The 19443-nt window shown below is 36.5% G+C and overlaps 1 protein-coding gene across 1 annotated transcript in view; it reads right to left on the reverse strand.

Annotated features, from left to right (window-relative positions):
- Positions 1 to 19443, reverse strand: part of CNGB3 (cyclic nucleotide gated channel subunit beta 3) — an 81115-nt gene that overhangs the window by 10858 nt on the left and 50814 nt on the right. The window contains exons 8-14 of the mRNA XM_087961975.1: positions 17763 to 17849; positions 16442 to 16506; positions 9746 to 9868; positions 5008 to 5149; positions 3914 to 4073; positions 3001 to 3098; positions 1405 to 1488 (exon numbers count right to left, since the gene is read on the reverse strand). Of these exons, the coding sequence (XP_087818101.1) occupies positions 1405 to 1488; positions 3001 to 3098; positions 3914 to 4073; positions 5008 to 5149; positions 9746 to 9868; positions 16442 to 16506; positions 17763 to 17849 (759 nt within the window). The remainder of the gene's footprint in view (positions 1 to 1404; positions 1489 to 3000; positions 3099 to 3913; positions 4074 to 5007; positions 5150 to 9745; positions 9869 to 16441; positions 16507 to 17762; positions 17850 to 19443) is intronic.

The raw sequence follows: 19443 nt of genomic DNA on the forward strand, positions 1-19443 counted from the left end.
CCTGGTTTCAAGTCTAAACATGTATTGTCTAAAGAAATTCTCTGTCTAAAGAAATATGAATTAATTTGATATCCTCCTTTTGCAATTTCTTGTTAACTGGGAAGATTAACCTTCACAGAGCTTATTCTAATAAAGTGAATCAACTTTTTCCTAATAGATGGAAGTCTGCAATAAATATCTATTTAAATTCACCTTCTTTCAGTCTTCAAAGCAAGAACAGGAATAACAAAGCAAACAAATGAAACAATGTACACTCAAAAGCAAATCAGCATTTTAAGTATTTTCCTAATGATCATTTGCATAATTTCAAAGGGGAAATCAAGAATAATCAACCAACCAAAGCATCTGCTGTTTCTTGCATATTTACCAACTCATTTGTGAGCTGATTAACATTCAAATGAAGCCAATTATACCTGGACAAATAGAACTGAACATGCTAAGCTTGTGATATATATACATATATACATATACATATACATATACATATACATATACATACACACACACACACACACACACACATACATATACACACACACACACACACATATATATATATATATATATATATATATATATATATATATATATATGGTAATTGAGTGTGCTATAAAAGAAAAATAGCATACAACTGGGACATATCTATCATATATATATAGTTAGGATGGTCCAGTGCCTTGAACATTCTTTTAGTACCCAATGGATTTATATGTTTAACATATGTGTTATGCTCTGTAAATAGCAGCCATGGAATACCTGTGGATTGGGACTCGACTACATTGGCTAAGAAATTATAATATTTTTTTCTAATATGCTAGCATCCCAGTAAAAATTATCTTCCCAAAGTTGCTATTTGCTCTTGGAAATATGCTTCCATTGGCATCAGTTGAAGCTTCTTCTCTGTGCCAAGCAGGTGAACAGTAATTTTTCGTGGAATCAGAGCCAGAATTAGAAAACTACTGACCTTAAGCTACTGAATGCATGAATATAAGTACTGATTATTCTTGGCAGAACACAACATATCTGTATCTCAATTTTTTTTCAAGTGGCAAGTCACAAAATTTTATAACTCAGCCTCATATGTTCTCCTGGATATTATAGAGTGTATACAAATTGTGCCTTCAATATTTCACTTCTAATGACATGTACCAATATATAATTCATATTTAAATACATATTTAAATAAATTCATATTCTTTTTAAATTATCCTATATGTAAAAAAAAAATCTATATTTTTTGGACCAAGTAAGAAATCTGATAACATATGATAATGATCATGCACTGTATTATATATATTATGTATGGTATGTAGTTTTAATATAAATTTTGTTCAAAATTCATTTTTGATCAACAGCAGAACTCCTTATTTGTTTTGATTTTTAAAAACAAATAGGTTGCATCACCTTTTTGCACACAAAGTCACCTGGTAAATACACAATGGATTTCAATTTCAGCAACATGTCGCATATCATTTGGGATTCACATTCCTGTTTAAAAGGAAAAACAAACCTCTTTCAGGAATATATTTAAGTGAAATCTTATCTGCAATACTAAACAGCGGGCAGCTTCTAGTGGAAAATTTTGTTGGGCCAATGTTTCTGAAGGAGCAGAGAGGCATCTTAGTTCAGAACACCTGTTGGATTCTGGCTGGAATAATCTTCCTGAATCGAACAGAGATTGTGAGATCTCCATGTGAATTACGGACAGCTGCTCCTCATGGATAAATTTTTTGCAGTCAGATAGGGAGTTGAGCTGCTGGCAGTACTGGCATTCCATCTTTGCTCACAGTTTTTAAAAAAAGATTTAAAGGATAATTGGAGGAGATGCAAATGGAATGCTCAGAAGAAATTACACAAAAATTCACAACAGATGCAATTGAGATGCAACTTTTCTAGAGGAACTGGAATAAAGATGATAATGATAATGAAATTTGTGCCATAGTGGTATTGATCTTTTCAAATTTTTGGCCTAATTATGGATTACAAAGGTTTAACATGGAATATAAATAAAGCAAAAGCTCTTCAAAAGAGTAAAAATATAACTGAAAAAATTAAAATGAGATAATTTGCTCACAAATGACTAATATCAAGGAAAAAAAGATGCAAAATATTTGGCCTATAAAACTTTGGCTCTCATTTTCTGTGTGTAGGAAAATTTAATTACATTTTTTTAAAAATGTGACTGTGTATGTGGTAACTATTTTGTGAGACCCACAAGCAGGTAAAGTAAAACATTGACAAAAATTTTATTCTTGTGGTTGTTTTTTGTGAGAATCAGGCTAAATGATGGAGAACAGCTAGGGCACTAGAAACACTATTGTCCATTAATTTCAGGTCTTTGCCACTATTAGATCAAGCTCAGTCACTACTTCCATGTATCTTGCATCTTTCCTATCTTAATCAAAGCCAACATAAAGAAACAGATGTCTATTTATCTAACTGTTGGAAGCAAAGACTGGAATGGGAAGAGTTCAGAGAATAACTGCTGGCTCTGTGGTATGAGTTAGGCAGTCTTTCCTTTACTGCAATAGCTCTCAACCTTTTGAGTACCAGGGTCCAGTTCCATGGAGAGAGGTTTTTCCACAGACTGGAGGGGGCATAGTTTCGTGTGCTGTCTGCATCCCATGGATGGGGTTTCGCTTGTTTGTGCGGTCCAATTTCTGACATAGCATGGACTTGGGGTTGTGGACCCATGCTTTACTGAGTTTTCTGGATGGATCAGCATCTAACATTACTCTAGTACCATCAGGATAATGACTCCATAACTCCAATAACTGCAATATCTCACTTTGATGATCAGATGTATTTATAGAACCTCTATGGATTGTTTTTATTAAGCCACTGGTAAGAACTTGATGATCCCCATCAAGCCCATGGTAATTGCTGTAATTTGATTATATCTGTTGTTCTACAAATTGAACACACTTGTTATAATTGCTTGCTTTACAAAAAAAAACTCTTGCCAATGTTAATTGTTATACTATACAAAGTTCTACTGACTTTGAACAAATCGACTTTCCGAACAATAGCAAAATTGACATCAGTTGCAATGTCTAGCTGCATTTTTCCAGGCATCTGCTCCAGTAATTCTGATTCATCTGCAAGACAAAATGATAAAAGTTGGTTTATGCTATTGGTGTATACTGAAAAATGGTTCTCCCCCCACCCCTTGATTTGAATAATGGTGATTCATCATATCATCTGAACTGGTTTGCTTAAGTGATATTATTCAGTGAATGTTAGTGCTTGTTAGGGATAACATTGTTTACCCTAACTGGTTTGGGTAAAAAATAATAAATAAGTTATCATGATTTGTTGGTTAAAGTGTGTGTAACTTTAACTACAAGAATGTAATTAAGGGTGTGGTTGTAAAAGCACCATATATAGAAGCAAGTCAATTGCAGCTCTCTCTCTCTGGCTTAATGATCCCTAATTACTGGATGGATTGATGACTGCGTTTTTCCTTACTGGAACAGAGGAGAGAAAGGAGTGTTGATTTCTCAACGGAGAGAAGAGATAATACGGACTGATTTATTGTAAGTGAACTGACATTGGCTATTCAACACGGATTTTGCAAATTGAGTATCCCTGACTGGACTGACTGAAATGATACATGACTAATGGACTGTTTATTTTGACTATGCTATAATTCCTAATGGAATAAACTATATTTTTGATAGCACAAGCGTATCTTTTTTTTACTGCGTGTTAACTAAAATACAAACTTATCTCACACATTTACCTGTCTGCCTATCTGACTACCCTACACATTCTGTTTAGTTTGTTTTCCTTAACACTCGTTGGGGAATTCAGGCTTAACAGTGCTAACTTTCTATTCCTTTTCAATCAAACCAAATGAAACTGGTATTCTCAAAACAGCAGATTCGGGAAAATGAAACATTCTGAATTTTACCTAGCATTCCTTGTGAATCCCACGTATACTCATACCATGTTCGAACACGATTCTGAACAAGCCATGGAATTGTATAAGTATTCATGTAATCAACTGTGTCATCCATACAAGCGCGATAATAGTTTTGCCCTGCTGTGGCTGCTCCAATAATATCACGCATCTGCAAATATCAGCCATTATCATTACATGTTATAATAGCTAACTTAAATTTTAGTTGCAATACAAATTGCTGTCTATGTAGTTCATGCTGACTTTTCCAAGTTACAGTATTATTTTATCTTGGAATATATTTTAACAGTTTATTAATTCAGTAATTGAAAAGGAGGTCATTTCATAAATGGAACAGAGAAATCTATGATACAGTAGATTATTTTCTATTTTAGTAGTATTTATTTTCACCACTATCCCCTTTTCATTTTGGATTTTAACCTGAAATCAGCATGTGAAGCATATGCACTGCAAGTAAGACTCTTTTTCATAACCAAACTAAAATGTTGTTCACCACCCTTTGAACTAACAGAAAACTATACTGGCCTAAAATTCTTTATCTCTTATGATAATAAGGAATAACCTGTATTCTTTAAAATCCTTATTCTGCCATAGGCATGGTATCAGCCAACTGTGCTGTTATCTATTGTCCACAAGACATCATCCAAGAAAGGCAAGGATTTTAGGAAGAAACTTAAAGTATTTCAACTGCTTTTAGAGGAGACAAAAAGCAGCACTACACAACTTTTGTAAAAATATTGAAGATGGAAACAGACCTGGGAAAACAAAGATCTTGGGACTGACAAAGATGTTCAGATCTCAATGTGGCATGCTAAGGGGTGTCAACAAGTATTTCAAAGAAGATCAATGAGAATGGAAGGAATGTACTACAGTAGAGAAACCAAAGTCAAGATAACTTCAAGGATAGCCCATATATACAAGAAATCCTAACACTAGAATAGAATAACAGAGTTGGAAGTCTTCTACTCCAACCACTAGAAGATGTTCGGTCTGCAATGTAGTCATTAAGAAGTTGGCAGGCTACAGTAATTGATGAAATATCTATAGAAATATGGCAAACACAGTAACACAATATTTTTGTTTACCTGGCCAATCAAACCGGAGAATACAAAGACACCTATGAAAAAATTCATAAGCTGAAAGACTACTTCAAACAAAGTGACTGGTTCTGGTAGTCCACCAATAGTAATCAAAGTGCGAACAGCCCAGTAGAAACATCTTAGATACCTGTAGATATAAACAATTACTGATATCATTATTTTTCAACAGATGGTTGTACTGATTATTAATGTTCAGAATAAGGAATAATGCCTTTTTTCTAAGTCATAGGAATAACAACTAATTAATGAAGCACAGAGATTTTCACCACTATTTTATCTAGATAAAGAGTAAATAAGAAATTGTGTGCCCTTTAAGAGTAGCTGTCTAATTGTACAAATCAGGCACTAAGCATACAACCGATAGTGCAGATATGTTCTAGTCAGGGGTGGGATTCTACCAGTTCGCACCTATTCACTAGAACCAGTTGTTAACATTCTAAGCTGTTTGGAGAACCAGTTGTTAGAAGAAATTACTGGCCTAATCCTGTAAGGAAGGCAGGAAGGAAACATTCTGGTGTTGCTTACAGAAACTGCCTCTCCGTTAACGCTTATTACATTTTTGGCAGGACTAGACTTCCTGTCTCTGGAACTTCTCTGGAGTTTTTTTTCCTCCTTTGCTGGTATTTTGCTTGTATGGAATGACCATTCAAAGTTACAATGGCACTGAAAAGAGTGACTTATGACGCTTTTTCATACTTACGACTGTTGTAGCATCCCCACAGTCACGAGAGGCCAGGCGAGGAGATGCCTGCCTCGATGTGAGTGATATTGAGTTGGCCACGCCCAGCCAATAACATGGCCACCAAGCCACAGCCACCAACTAAGCCATGTCCACAGAACTGGTTGTTAAAAAATTTGAATCCCACCCCTGGTTCTAGTCAGTTATATGGATCTAGGATTTTTTGTAGATCAGAATCTAAATTGGCCAAGACAAGAAAGGACTAAGATATTATGACTGGATTTATTAATCAAGCTATCATCTCCAAGGCAACGGTGACATCAATAGTGATGTGTGAGCAAGGGTGAATGCAGCCTGGATGAATTAGCAAGAACTCACCAGTGTGTTATGTGACAGACAAATGCCAACCCATCTTAAATCTAAGGTTTACAAGACAACCATTCTCCCTGTTGCATTGTATGGCACTGAATGCTGGGTAGGAACAACAGGGACTGAAACCTTTCTCCATGCCATGGAAATGTGAATGCTCTGTTGGATATTAGGAATCTCCCTTCTTGACCACATCACAAATGACACCATTCAAGAACATTTTGGTGTGGCAACAATTATAGAGAAGATGAGAGAAGGCCGACTCTGCTAGTATGGACATGTCCAGAGAGCAGCACTTTCCACTGTGGCCGAGACTGTCTACCAACTAGAAGTCAACAACCTCCAAAACAGAGATGGCAAGACACTATCAACAAAGATATGTAAGCTGAGGGCCTGTGCCTTGGAGAAGCAGCTGACTGTGCAAAGTGTCGCTCAATGATCCTAAAGCAGACCCTGCACCTCCAGGAATATGCTAGGAAGAAGATTTATTAATCAAACTGAGCCATGCTTTCAAATTGGCTTCTAAGCTGTGCTTCCAGATTTGATTCTAAATCAACCTGCATTCTTCTGGATAAGCTCTTAGGAAACTGCCTAACTCACATTGTGACTGTGCTCACACACATACAAAGCCAAAGTTTTTTTTTAAATCAAGCTTGTTACATCAATATTGCAACATGCTAAACTATAAACTTTAAAGTTTACAAATCATACTGATTTCACATAATCAAAGAAACTATGTATGTTTGGTTTGTGTACTGTGTGAATGTGGTCAGTGTGATTGCCATCTTTAAATTACTGCAGAATAGCCAAGTAAACAATGGAGCAATGTGTATGTAACAGAAAATGTACATTATACTGTTTACAGCGTTAGTTGACTGAATTTAATGTTTCTGTTCCTGGAAAAAGCAGATGGGAAGAACGAGACAAAACAATAAATGATAGGAAAATACACCCTGTTCATGTAGCATGAAATACAGTGGTCCTGTCTGTGTGACAAACTAGCTAACATGGCAAGTGCTTTGTCAGAGAAGACACAACTCCTGATTCCCACAAGATAATTTTCTAATAAAAGGGACCTAGACCATGTTGTCCCTGCTAGATGTGGTGGGATGAACAAAAACTATGAGGCAGGTGGTCCTGAAAGTACCTGAACCCTGTGCTGTGTGGAGCTTTATACAATATGTTACAACCAGCACCTTGAATTGCACCTAGACGCTCACTGATAAGCACTGTAGCTCAAGGGTCAGAGGTATCATGTGGGTGTGTAGCAAAGTGTCCAAACTTCCTACCCTGCTGCATTCTGGACTAGTTGTAGCTTCAAGAGCAACCAAATGTAGAGTGTATTATAGTAACCAAGTCAGCTAGCAACTAAGACATGAGTTATTGTGAGTAGGGCTTCCCAATACAGAATTTAATTTAATTTAATAATTTAATTTAATGGCCACTCATCTCACAAATGTGACAATAGGAGGCTTAGAGCAATATAAATAAAATACATAATATAAAAATAAGAACACATAGCAGCTGAATGTCATAAAAAGAGCTGCTGAAGCACAAGAGACAGGCTACATTGCACACTCAGGGCTCCCAGGTCTTGATACAAAGCCTAGGTTTGGGGCCTTGTAACAAGCCAACAGGATCAGGGCTAGTCTAATCTCAGGTGGCATGGTGTTCCATAAGGTAGGCATCATGCAGAAATTATTTCTTCCAGGCCCTGTCAGCTGACACTCCTTAGTCAATAGGTCCTGCCAATCTAGGTTGTAGAAAAGTTCTCTTGTGATATCTATTACCTGATAAATTAGAAGCGGATGTGAATGCAGAAAGACCCTCAAATTATATACCCGCATAGGTGGGTTTCTACTGATTCTGTCCACCTCTGTAGAACCAGTAGCTCTGAAGAGCAGCAGACATAGAACTGGTTCTATGTTTGCTGATGTTTTTGCCCACCCACCTGCCTGGCTCTTACCTGACCTTTATTTTCTGCGTTTTTCAACTTCAGCTGCTGTGTGAGGCACAGCTGCAGTTTAAAAAGCAGGAAAAAAGTACTTTTCCAAAGGCTGTTTCTTGGCACGCAGTGCTGCTCAGCTGTCCAGGCACCAGGCTGATGATGATTTACAGGCACGCGCGCAGCATGCAGGGAAGCACATCGTAAATCACTGAACCTCATAAATCACTGAACCGGTAGTTAACCCTGTCGGATCCCACCCCTGTATCCCCGCTGTGTCTGAGGAGTTACTACCCAATTCAGAGATAAAAATTGTAAATGTTTGGATGCAAGGGACTTCAGAACTCTACTATTTTTCTGCATCCAGTAGTTTTAGACTTCCCCAGGTTGCAGTCTTGCAAATCTAATTGTGCTTTACTTCTCACTTCCCCATTCTCCCTTACATTCCTTGAAATAAGTTTCCTGAAACTAAGGAAGTGTTTATCTGAACTGTTTGCTCCCTTCCTCAGATTGTTTTGGGCTTGAGTCATGTTGCTCACTGTGTCTCTTTGAGAATGGATCTTGCTGATTTCTGTCAAGGTCATCTTCTCTATTCTCTACAAAATGGCACTCTGTGTGTTTATATTACTTGAGTGTTCCCACAGAATGTTGTACAAGCATGATTTCTAAGCTCTCCATTTCTTCAGTTGCTGGCTCTGCATGTTGTGTGCTTTTACTGGATTTTCAGGATAGATTTTAATCTGCTGCAAATGTCTGACATTCATAGACAGTAGGACATAGGACTTGAGATTTAGCTGTCTTTGGACATTTCCATAGTAACCATTCACTTTCTTAGAAATATATACTTCAGAGCATGTTATCCTCATTTCATCCCAACCCACCCATTTGTTTCAGTTTTTCTTCTGTGAATTTATGTATGATATGGCAGGGGTCCCCAACCACCGGTCCGCGGACCGGTACCGGTCCGCGGAACAAGTCCTACTGGGCCGCTGGTTGCTGGGCGCCGTCATCTTTTTTTGATGAAAAAGTGCTTCCGGTGAGCTTTTCCGGGTTAGAAAGCCATTTCTACCGGAAAAGCTCACCCAGCGCTATGCGCGCCATCTTTTTGATGAAAAAGTGCTTCCGTGAGGTCACCGGAAGCACTTTTTCATCAAAAAAGATGGCGGCGCCCAGCTGATGCCGGTACCGGGCCGCAGCATAAAAAAGGTTGGGGATCACTGTGATATGGCACCTCTTCCCTAGTCACTTCAAGCAGTCAATTATAATAAATATTCTTCCATAGGACATTATCTTTTTTTTTAGAACATGTTTGCATATGACCTTCACTGTAAGTAAAGAAATGGTGGAATTAGATCCTAAGAAGCTTCTTAAAAGGGAAGATATAGTCTCTTATGATCTGAACGATGCATTATTTATTGCAGTTGGACTTCTTTGAGTTTTTCCAAGTGGTAATTTCCTATCCCTCAAAATTTCTTTACACAATGAGTCAGTTTAATTTATGAAGCCATGTGATGGCTAAATGATTGAGGAAAAACATGAAATCATGAAAGAAATAATTAACAGTCACTGATAAAATGAACAGGATGCTAATTTCCACTATACCAATCTTCTATATAATAAGCACATTTTACTGCTATTAAAACTGGAGCGAAAGGTTACCAGTGGAAAAACTTATGAATGTTTAGCATTTAATTAAGATTACAGGGGAAATGTAACACAAAACTACTTGCATGTTTCCTTCGCCATCATACACCCATTTGGTACTACCAAGTCCTTCATAGGCTGAAGCCCAGTAATATATGCATGCATTAACATGCAAGGCAAACAACAGGTATCCAATAGTTCGAATGACCCTGTGAAAGAAAGAAAGATCCAAAGTTTATGTAAGTTCTGAGATGCATTTTTTTCTGTGTTTGCTTTCTCTTAGGAAATTTTGATTTTGGTCAGTAGCAACACTGACACCCACTACTTCTAATATTAACAGTATTAAAAAAAAGCTGTTAATCTATTTTACTGTTTTGAAATTTAATCCCTATTTAACTGGTCTAGGAACACTAGTGAATTATGTTTCCCATAGGATAACACAGCTGACTAATTAAATTTATATGGGATATTTGGAAATAAACATTTGTTTTTGTGAAATAATATTTGGTTGAAACTGGACATTTTAAAATCGGAAATCCCCAGACTAGAGAGAATTGAAATAAAAACATACTCTAGCTATCTCCCAAGGACATTGTTTGTTGAGAGCCACTTTGGTCTGATGGTTAAGGCACCGGGTTAGAAAGTGGGAAACTGTGAGTTCAAGTCCTGCCTTAGCCATGAAAGCTGAATGTCTTTGGGTCTGTCATTCTCTCTCAGCCCAACACAACTCACAGGCTTGTTGTGGGGAAAATAGGAGGAGAATAATGTGGTTTGCTGCTTTGAGCTATTTGTAAAAATAACAAAAGTGGGATACAAACAAATAATATGAGATAAATTGTCAAGGCCCACGTGGTTGACAAATTCAAGCAGAAACGCAGATTTCAAAAAGACATATTTAATGTGCTAGTCAGAGTAAAAACATAACCTTGAAGACTGAAAGCGTATCTACCCAGGCAGATTTACAATAAGTCAATTAAGACATAGTCTCCTGGAAACACTTTCTTCCCACACCCCTAAATCTAGGTTGTGCTGCTGCTTTTCAATCAAATCTACCTTGACTGCTTTTACAATATCTGGAGTAGTCTATCACAGCAATCAAAATTCTAACTAAGGATCTTTTGGCACAGATATGTGGGAAGAAAAATACAATAATTAATACACACAGATATGAAACCTGATAGATTTTGCTCAGTATTGTTGATTCCATTACATCACACCAGGACTTCATTCTGATAACATAAATATTGTTCATTTAAATGTCAAAATCCAGATATCCGACAAGACTCTAGACTTTCTAACATGCTCCATGTGACTCCATGAATTTATCCATTTCGTCCTGCAGGTAAAGCTGCAGAAAACTATACAAAACTGTGTTAGGTATAACATTGATACCAAATATGGTTTGGGTGAATAAATATATAAAACTTAGATATCATGGTTTAAGTGCTTATCACTTTAAGCACAATGCAGCAGGCAATTAGCCGATTAAGGGTGCGGTTAGAAGTTACAATATAAGGAAGCATTAGAAGCTGGAAAGCTTACTGTCTGCGGCTGTAACTGTGTGATACTGACTGTAACTGTAACTGTGTGCTGCTGCGACTAACTGTGTCTTGCTGTGACTAACTGTGATTACTGACTGTGAGTGCCTGTGACTGAACTGTTTTTGTTTGCTACTGTTTGCTGAATATCCAGCGTTTGTTTCTCTGGAGAGTGAAACCGGAGGAGGAGAAGATATCTTTATCGGCTGATAAAGATATTGCAAGGACTCTTAACTTGGACTATACTAGTGAGTCTTACTGGATGGAAATACTGTGAATGACTTAATGGACTGAATGACAATGCTTAAACTCTAACTGGATTAAAAACTATTTAAACTACAAACAGTGTTTGTGTTCAGTGTGTGTATACTCTGGGGCCCTTCCACTCTCGTTTGGCTGCCTGGTTTGACTACTGCTGCAATACTCTTCTAGGGGTTAATTCCCAAACCCTAACATTGGTTATGGGCCCAGCAGCATAGTCTAACTAACCAGGATATAGCAGAGAGAGTTGGTGTGAGTTGCACATTACTGTAAAAACAAACTGTTTTAATTAGTTTAAAATAGTCAAAAATATCTGAAGAGTAATGGCACAAGTAAATTTGTCACAACTGTCCATGATATCCAGGCTGGATGGAACAAACTATATTTCATGGTCAATGAAATGTAGTTTACTTCTACGCAGAGAAGGTTTGTGGGACATTATAGCAAACCCACCAGATGTGAGTAGATGGGATCCTGCTGCTGATGATGATAACGAAAAGTTACAAGACTTTAAACTGAAGAATGAGCAGGCTTTATGCATCATAGGACTGACTTCTGTGATCAGCAGCTTGTCCATATTCGTGGAGAAGAAAATGCTGCAAACTGCTGGGAGAACCTCAGGAAGATTTATGTTCGGGACAGTGTAGGAGCACATATAAATCTTACACGGAAGCTTTTCGAACGCATCTTCAGAGGAATGGAGATATGTTAGTTCATTTAAACTGTATGAAGAGCATTTTTCAAGATTTGCAAGAAAAAGAGCTTATATTTAATGAACTGCAACAAGTCTACATAATATTATCTTCATTAGATCAAAGCTATGATGACTATGTGACTTCGTTAGAGGTATTGCCAAAAGAAAGCCTCTCATTAACCGAGATTACAGGCAGGTTACTAGAAGAAGCCAGAAGAAGGCGTGAGCGTGACGAGCTGAGAGAAGATAAGAAAGAAGAGAAATTATCTTCAAAGCTTGAAAGAAACCAGCAGAGCAAAGTAAAGCACCGGAAGAAGAGAATTTATCTTCAACAGCATACACAATTAAAAAGTGTTTTAATTGTGGAGGCAGAGGACATTTGGCAAAGTTCTGCAAAAAGAGAAAAGCCAGAATGTAAAAAGCCAAAGAAAGCATTTGAACTAGCCACGTTTAGCAACTCTGATGTGAAGAATAATTTATGGGTGGTTGACAGTGGCGCATCCCACTGCATCACAAGAGATAAGACAAAATTTATAAAAATGTCTACAAGTTCTCAACATATATCTCTTGCTAACGGCTGGAACCTGAAAGCGAAAGGTCAAGGTTTTGCACGTTGTCCGTACATAAACCAGGATATAAAAATGTTGTATGTACCGCAACTAAAGTTTAATTTGCTTTCAGTAAGGGTATTAGATAAATTAGGTTATGTAATTACTTTTAAAGATAATAATTGCATAATTGAAAAAGATAACAAAAGGGTAACTGCAGCTTTAAATGGAACATTATATGTATTAGATAATAGTAAGAAAGGGGAGGCTCAAACTATATTTAATAATATAAAGCCTCATGAAGAATGTATCCATTTATTGCATAGGCGTTTGGGGCATGTAAATTTTAAAATGCTAAAACGTACAGTTGAGTTATCTGAAGGAATAAGGTTAAAACCTTGTGATAAATATTTGCGTTGTAATGTTTGCTGTGAAGATAAGAGCAAAGTATTGCCTGCAAATAGGCTAAATGGTTTCAAAACAAAAGAACCTTTAGAAGTGGTATTTGCAGACATAATAGGTCCAAAGAAACCCAGTATGGGAGGTGCTAGATATATACTGAGCATTATGGACCATTATTCTAGATATGGGTTTTGCTATTTAATGAAAAGCAAAACTGAAACATATCAACATTTTTTCAATTGGCTTAGGTTTGCTGAAAGAAAGTCTAAACGCCAACTGATAACCCTGGTGACAGATAATGGCACGGAATTTGTTAATAACAAATTCCAGAACAGACTTAAGATAGCAGGAATAGAGCATAAGAAGTCTGCTCCATACAGGCCAGAACATAATGCTTTTATTGAAAGAAGAGGCCAAACACTACAGGCAATGGTTAGAACAATGTTAAATGATTCTGGGTTACCTGATTCTTTGTGGGGAAGGCTACAATGTGTGCTAATAACATATTGAACAACGTTGTTAATACAACAACAGGTGAAATTCCATTCACCAGATGGCATGGCAGGAAACCTGATCTAAGTTACCTGCACACATTTGGTGCACCAGCATGGGTGCATATTCCTGCACAACTCAGAAAAAAAGGGCAACATAGAGCTAAAAGATTTTTCTTCGTTGGTTATCAGGCAAACCATAGGGCATATAGATTTTGGGAGAAAGGCACATCTAAAGTGTTATGTAGTGCTAGTGCCCAATTTCTAGAACATGAAGGATGGGAGAAATTAGAACAGGATGCCAATAAAGATGTAATTATTGAATCCTATAGAAATCCCATTAGTTATCCCTGTAACTTTAAAAATAAAGTAAAGAGACAAATACAGGATGAAATAGTGCCCATAAAGGAAGAAACAGATTCAATAGCTGAACAGGATGAGGAAGATGAACAGGTAGTAGTTCAACAAAGTCCTCCTGTAAGCCCTGTAATTCCCAGAAGAACTACACGTATATCTAGACCGCCTGATAGGTACCAGGCTAACACAGTGTGTCAGATTAATCAAGTTCCTAATTCTGTTGAAGAAATTAAAAAGTATCCTACTAAGGAAAAAGAAAGATGGTATGCAGCAATGAATAAGGAACTGAATTCATTAAGTGATATGAAGGTGTATGAAAATGCCAAATTACCTGCAGGAAAGAAATCCATTGGCTGCAAATGGATATTTAAGGTAAAAACAGATAAAGATGGTAATTTAATCCATAAGGCAAGGTTAGTAGCCCAAGGTTTTAGGCAGAATGCTAATGACTATGATGAGGTGTTTGCACCTAGTCTTAAGGCAGCAACCTTGAGGGCAGCTTTAGTGTGGGCAGCTAGTAAAAACTATATAGTTAACCATTTAGATGTGGAAACTGCTTACTTGCACGCCCCATTAAAACATATTATTTATATGAAAAACCTGTTGGTATTAAAAGTGAAAATAAGGATAATAATGATTGTTGGTTGTTAAAGAAAAGCTTCTCTATGGTCTTAAACAATCAGGCTATGAATGGAACCAGTATATTGTAAAGGAACTAGACAATATAGGATTTAAAGCTGGTTTAGCCGATCCATGTCTGTTTAAGAGGGAGACAAATGGGAAAGTATCATTATTATTACTGTTCACAGATGATATTGCATTGATAACTGAAACTAATGATGAAGCAAATAAAATAATAACATCATTAGGAAAGAGAATAAAGATCAAGCAATTAGGGAGATAAAGAAGTATCTCGGTTTGAATATAAAGAAAACACGGAAAGGTTTTAAGATATCTCAGGAAGATAAGATAAGCAAATTGTTAAAAGATTACAAGATGGAGCTTTGTAAGCCAGCTAAGACTCCAATGAGTCAGGAGTTTAGCAACACTGATGAACAAAGCCCTGAGTTTGATAAGGTGATTTATCAATCTTTAATTGGTAGTTTGAGTTATATTAGTAATTGGTCTAGACCAGATATATCGTACTGCGTGAATCAGTTGGCTAGATTCAATTCTGCACCATGTGAAAGACACTGGATTGCAGCTAAGAGGATATTAAGATATCTTAAAAAGACAATGAATTATTCATTGTATTTAGAACCAAAGGGTGATTTAATTTTGAGTGCTTATGCAGATGCTAGCTTTGCATCAGAAAGAGACACTAGAAAGTCGACTTCAGGAACAGCCATAATGCTGGGTAAGACATTAATAGGCTGGAAGTCAATAAGACAACAGCATATAAGTTTGTCTACTATGGAGGCAGAATTCTCCTGTTTATCATTGTTATGTACAGAATTAATAATGTATAAACAAATGTTAATTGATATAGGTATAACTGTAGATTATCCTATAATTATTCATGAAGATAATCAGGCAGCAATTCAAATGGCCACAAATATTGGAGTAAAAACAAGGAGCAAGCATACAGATCTAAGATACCTAAACGTGAGACAATCTGTAAGAAGTAAGATGATTCAGCTAGAGTACTGTATGTCGGAGGACAATTTAGCTGATAATTTTACTAAAGCCCAAGGTGCCAGTAAGCACCAGGAGAGTTGTGAAAATATGGGATTAGATTGTAAGGTATTATATATTTATTTCACCCAAAAGGGGAGTATGTTAGGTATAACATTGATACCAAATATGGTTTGGGTGAATAAATATATAAAACTTAGATATCATGGTTTAAGTGCTTATCACTTTAAGCACAATGCAGCAGGCAATTAGCCGATTAAGGGTGCGGTTAGAAGTTACAATATAAGGAAGCATTAGAAGCTGGAAAGCTTACTGTCTGCGGCTGTAACTGTGTGATACTGACTGTAACTGTAACTGTGTGCTGCTGCGACTAACTGTGTCTTGCTGTGACTAACTGTGATTACTGACTGTGAGTGCCTGTGACTGAACTGTTTTTGTTTGCTACTGTTTGCTGAATATCCAGCGTTTGTTTCTCTGGAGAGTGAAACCGGAGGAGGAGAAGATATCTTTATCGGCTGATAAAGATATTGCAAGGACTCTTAACTTGGACTATACTAGTGAGTCTTACTGGATGGAAATACTGTGAATGACTTAATGGACTGAATGACAATGCTTAAACTCTAACTGGATTAAAAACTATTTAAACTACAAAACAGTGTTTGTGTTCAGTGTGTGTATACTCTGGGGCCCTTCCACTCTCGTTTTGGCTGCCTGGTTTGACTACTGCTGCAATACTCTTCTAGGGGTTAATTCCCAAACCCTAACATTCTGTATCTTCCTTTTCCTCCTCATTCCAAAATATTAAAATATTTCTGAAGACTATATTACATGATACTATAACATTGGTAAGACATACCTGTAGATGTATGCTTTATCCATTATAGCCTCTAACTTGTCATTGAATTCAAAGAATGTGAGATGCTGAATATAAAACAAGAAAAAGTAAAACCAGCTCTATAATGGATTTTTGTCATAAATTGCCTACCTGTTCCCTTTTTTATAGGGTAGGTGATGATTTTTTTCTCCCCTGATAGTGAATTAGTGTTTCTGACAGTGTTGTTTTATTCAGTTAACCAAACTTTCTTGGCTAGGTTTTGCTGATTATTTATTCATTACCAGATTTCTATATAATTAGCTTTTTGAAAGAGACAATTGTCTGGATAACTTCTTTTTAAACTTTGCAAATTAAAGGGCATCTTTAATCCATTAATTTGAAATTAAATTAGATAAACAGATCATAAGTCAGGACACCTCTCACCCCAAAAAGTACAAAGTGTTAAAAATCATGAATAAGTACTTAATTTGCAGCATTTACATAATGAAATCATCTTAGATATATAAATTTCCCCTTGACCTCTTCTGAGGATGCCCATGCCTATCTTTCTGTTGCTTTTAAAAGATTAATTTATCAATTTATTTTTAAAGGAAACTGATATATTGCAGATATGCAATATCAGTCACAGCTATTATACTTTAGAGAAATAGTTTTGGGACCCACAGGCATTCTAAGAAAGTAAAAATAGTAAGTGGTTATACCCATATGCATCTTCATTCCCTCCTCAAAACACGAACAGGCAAACAATGAAAATCAAAGATAAATATATTTGTAGAAAACATTCTGAGACAGAAATTTCTCAGCAGCAATTTTATAAATAGGCCGTTCCTCAAGGGGATAAAATGTGGTCCGCATTCCAAATGTACCAATTAGTCTAAAGTAGTGTTTCTCAACCTTTTCAAATTTAAGATGTGTGGACTTCAACTCCCACCATTTTCTAGTCTAGTCTCCACACATCTTAAAGCTGACAGGGTTGAAAAACTCCAGTTTAAAAATAATGTCTTTGTATAAGTGTAAATCTAATTGAACACAGTTAGATAAACGTGCATACAATTACATTTATACTATAAATTTACATTGTAAATGTACATTAATATTAATTCATAAAATAAATGTCCTATTCTACCTAGTGTCCAATGTTAGTGTATAAGCTTTTAAAATTCATTCAGAACTGAAAGAAATGAACTTTTTTCCCCAAAGAAAAATATTTGAAATGTACAGTCAGAAAGTGTGTGACATGTTTTTATTTTGAATCTACCTCATCCCTAGTGTGATCAATGAACCATAAGGAGTATGAATTTTATCCCAGGATTAAGAGTAATAATAGATAATCTCTTCTTACCTTCATTATCCTGTTTGCTCTAAATATTGTACTGAATCCAAATATAATGTGTAAAACATCAAACGGAATTACTGAAAATAAATCAAGCTGGTGAAGCAAACAATTCAGTTAGTCTTCCTTAAATTAATATTAATCATAATTAATTGTTTATTGTACCCTATGACTATTATTAAGTGTTGTACCTTATGATTCTTGATGAATGTATCTTTTCGTTTATGTACATTGAGACTATTTGCACCAAGACAAATTCCTTGTTTGTCCAATCAACTTGGCCAATAAAGAATTCTATTCTATTCTATTCTATTCTATTCTATTCTATTCTATTCTATTCTATTCTATTCTATTCTATTCTATTCTATTCTATTCTAATACTTGTATTAAAAGTTACTTGAAGTTAATTTGACTTATTGAGTTCTGAATATTTGTCAAAATGTGTCTAATTGAGATGCGAAGTAGGAAGAATAAATTATTCTCATTATTCCCTGTGATGTGATAATGTGTAAAATTGTGAAAATATTCACAATTGTGAAAATATTTACAATTTTACACAGATGGGCGCTTCTAGTTTTTGATCTCTAATATAGATGGTTGCTAAGAAAACGAACACATCAATAGTGATGTTGTGATATGTTCATCTTTGCAAGATGTCGACAGAAACATGGGATAATCTATGTTTATAATGTTTTAATTCATTTTATTCATTTGTCAAGTTTAGGTACTTCCAATCTCACCTTCACTGAGTGCGGCTATTTTTTCAGCCTATGATTAAAATTTGGCAAAGTATTCTGGATGGTTTTAATCTATTCCATTTGTAGAAATCAGTGGACAGAATAAGGGGCTTCTGCATTACATTTGACACCCATGCTTCCCATGGATATATCTGGTTTCAGAAATTTCAGTCTGCATTGCAGACTGGCATTGGGACCAGGCTGGTACCAACTCTGGACTGTGGCCACCGTTTGGCCATAACCTTACTTTCACCCATGCAGGAAATACAAGCCTCATTGACTGGTTGCTCTACTGGGGACTGTTCAGGGGTGGGATTCTACCAGTTCGTACCTATTCGCTAGAACCAGTTGTTAACATTCTAAGCTGTTCGGAGAACCAGTTGTTAGAAGAAATTACTGGCCTAATCCTGTAAGGAAGGCAGGAAGGAAACATTCTGGTATTGCTTACAGAAACTGCCTCTCTGTTAACCCTTATTACATTCTTGACAGGACTAGACTTCCTGTCTCTGGAACTTCTCTGGAGTTTTTTTTCCTCCTTTGCTGGTATTTTGCTTGTATGGAGTGACCATTCAAAGTTACAATGGCACTGAAAAGAGTGACTTATGACCCTTTTTCACACTTACGACTGTTGCAGCATCCCCACAGTCATGAGAGGCCAGGCGAAGAGATGCATGCCTCGATGTGAGTGATGTTGAGTTGGTCACGCCCAGCCAGTCACTTGACCACCAAGCCATGCCCACCAACTAAGCCATGCCCACCGAACTGGTTGTTAACATTTTTGAATCCCATCCCTGGGACTGTTCCCCCTGTGAGTGCCTTTTCATATTAGGAAAGTTCCCTCCTTACCACTTCATGCCTTTCCTTTGTTTTCCTTTGGAAATTAAGTAAGTTCCCAGAATGACAAAATAGAAATCGGTTGATTCTCAAAATATTTTGATTTCTTTTTCCAGCTA

This window comes from Notechis scutatus, chromosome 3, assembly GCF_049901735.1.
Source record: "Notechis scutatus isolate UNSWTSFEM ecotype Mainland chromosome 3, rNotScu1.2, whole genome shotgun sequence".
Lineage (NCBI taxonomy): Eukaryota > Metazoa > Chordata > Lepidosauria > Squamata > Elapidae > Notechis > Notechis scutatus.